This window comes from Solanum stenotomum, chromosome 9 (genome assembly GCF_019186545.1).
Source record: "Solanum stenotomum isolate F172 chromosome 9, ASM1918654v1, whole genome shotgun sequence".
NCBI lineage: Eukaryota > Viridiplantae > Streptophyta > Magnoliopsida > Solanales > Solanaceae > Solanum > Solanum stenotomum.
In genome coordinates this window covers 15,886,350-15,888,458 of record NC_064290.1, presented here as the reverse complement: position 1 = coordinate 15,888,458, position 2,109 = coordinate 15,886,350, and the positions used below count along the sequence as shown (strand labels likewise).

General features: G+C 41.0%; 1 protein-coding gene across 1 annotated transcript; it reads left to right on the top strand.

Annotated features, from left to right (window-relative positions):
- Nucleotides 1-588: 588 nt before the first annotated feature.
- Nucleotides 589-1,527, top strand: LOC125877313 (uncharacterized). Its single transcript, XM_049558645.1, has 2 exons — nucleotides 589-935; nucleotides 1,152-1,527. Exons 1-2 carry the CDS (start codon nucleotides 589-591, stop codon nucleotides 1,525-1,527), a joined length of 723 nt encoding a protein of 240 aa, XP_049414602.1.
- The last annotated feature ends 582 nt before the right edge of the window (nucleotides 1,528-2,109 follow it).

The following is a 2,109-nucleotide window of genomic DNA, read 5'->3' as shown; positions in this document are numbered from 1 at the left end:
TACAATTGCAACAACAACTACAATTGGAACAACTATGGCAACAAAAATGATAGGGGTGGTCCTTATGTTCCTCCTCAAAATCGGGAATCTTGTAATAGGGAAGCCAAGGCTAGTATGTCACGGATTGATGATATGATGTAGAAGATCATGAAGAGGTTTGATTCGACTGATGAGAATGTAAAGGAGATGCGATACGAATTGTCTGGTATTGGTCAAAAAGTTGATCCCCATGCAATGTCGATCAAGCAACTTGAGCAGCAGATGAATCAGTTGTCTACTACAATGAATCCATGTCAGCCTGACACACTTCCTAGCAACACCATCCAAAATCTAAAGAATGATGTGTATTGAATGGCAGTCACTACTCATGGGGGTAAGTAGACCATTGATCCACCTATGACGTGTAAGGTTGAAGTTGAGGTTAGTAAAGATGATGATGTGATCGAGGCTGTTGGAGAGTTCGAGAATACTACAGAGAAGGAAATGGAGATAACCCAGAAAGTTGTTCCCATGCCTAGACCTCCACCTCCCTCTCTATAGAGGTTAGTGAAGAAGAATGAAGAAGGAAAATACTGCAGGTTTATTAGTATGTTGAAGAAGCTTTACATCATTGTTCTGTTGATAGAAGCTTTAGAGCAAATGCCCGGGTATGCTAAGTTTTTGAAAGATTTGGTGACTAAGAAGTGGGCCGTGAGTTTTGAAGATAATGACAAGTTACAACATTGTAGTGTTATTGCTACAAGGTCCCTTATGCGGAAGAAGGAGGATCCTGGTGCCTTCATTATTCCGTGTACCATAGGCTTGCTACATTTTGTGAAGGCGTTGTGTGATTTGGGTGCAAGTACTAATCTGATGCTATTGTCTACTTACAAGAAGTTGGGTTTAGGGGATCCAAAACCGACTGTGATACGAGTGCTCATGGCCGATAGAACTGTGTAGAGGACCATTGGTGTGCTCCATGATGTACTAGTGAAAGTGGAGTCTTTTATCTTTTCGGCGGATTTTGTGAGACTTGATTGTGAGGTTGATTTTGAGGTTCCCATTATCCTTGGGAGACCATTCCTTGCCACAGGTCGTGCCTTGGTCGATATGGAGAAAGGGTAGATAAAGTTCCTATTGAATAATAAAGAGGTAACTTTCAACATCTGTAGGTCTATGAAGCAGGGTAGTGAGCTCCAGTCTGTATCAGTGGTGAATCATATTGTAGAGGGTGGTTCTGAGGTGCCTATTGAAGAGAGGTTGGGTGTTGATGCACTAGCAGTGGTGATGATGAATTTTGAGAGTGATGGTATTGAAGACTATGATGAATTGGTCATCGTACTTGATAGGTTCGAATTTTGTTCAAAACCTAAGAGATTGGAATTAGACTTGAAGAATCATACTTCTCCACCCGCAAGACCATCTGTTGAAGAGGCTCCAAATTTGGAGCTTAAGGCTCTACCATCACATTTGAGATATATATTATTGCAGATATATGGTACTTTATCGGTCATCATTGTGGCAGATTTGAATGTGACACAAGTTTAGGCATTGGTTTTTGTGTTGAAGAGGTTCAAGTGGGCTATTGGGTTGACTATTGCGGACATTATTGGGATCCCTCGTGGCATTTGTTCTCATAAAATCCAACTCATGCCGGATCGCAAGATTAGTATCGAGCAATAGAGAAGACTAAATCCACCTATACAAGAGGTAGTGAAAAAGGAAATCATTAAGTTGTTAGATGCTGGTTCTGAATAAAAAAATGAGCTTGTTCCGATGCGGCGTGTGATTGGATGGAGAGTCTGCATGAACTACAGGAAATTAAATTATTGGACAGAAAATGACCACTTCCCTATGTCGTTCATGGATCAGATGTTGGATCGACTTGCAGGAAAGGGTTTGTATTGTTTTCTTGATGGTTATTCGTGCCACAATTATATTTCTATAGCTCCATAAGACCAAGAGAAGACCACCTTCACTTGACCTTATGGGACTTTCGCCTTCCAACGGATGCCATTTAGGTTGTGTAATGCTCCAGCGACCTTCCAGCATTATATGATGTCGATACTTTTTGATTTGGTGGAGGATATTATTGAGGTATTTATGAATGATTTCCATGTGGTAGGTTAC

Coding starts and splice junctions, on each gene's coding strand:
- LOC125877313 (XM_049558645.1), top strand. CDS start 589: ATGTTGAAGAAGCTTTACATCATTGTTCTGTTGATAGAAGCTTTAGAG. Junction 936..1,151: donor CTCATGGCCGATAGAACTGT/GTAGAGGACCAT, acceptor CAACATCTGTAG/GTCTATGAAGCAGGGTAGTG.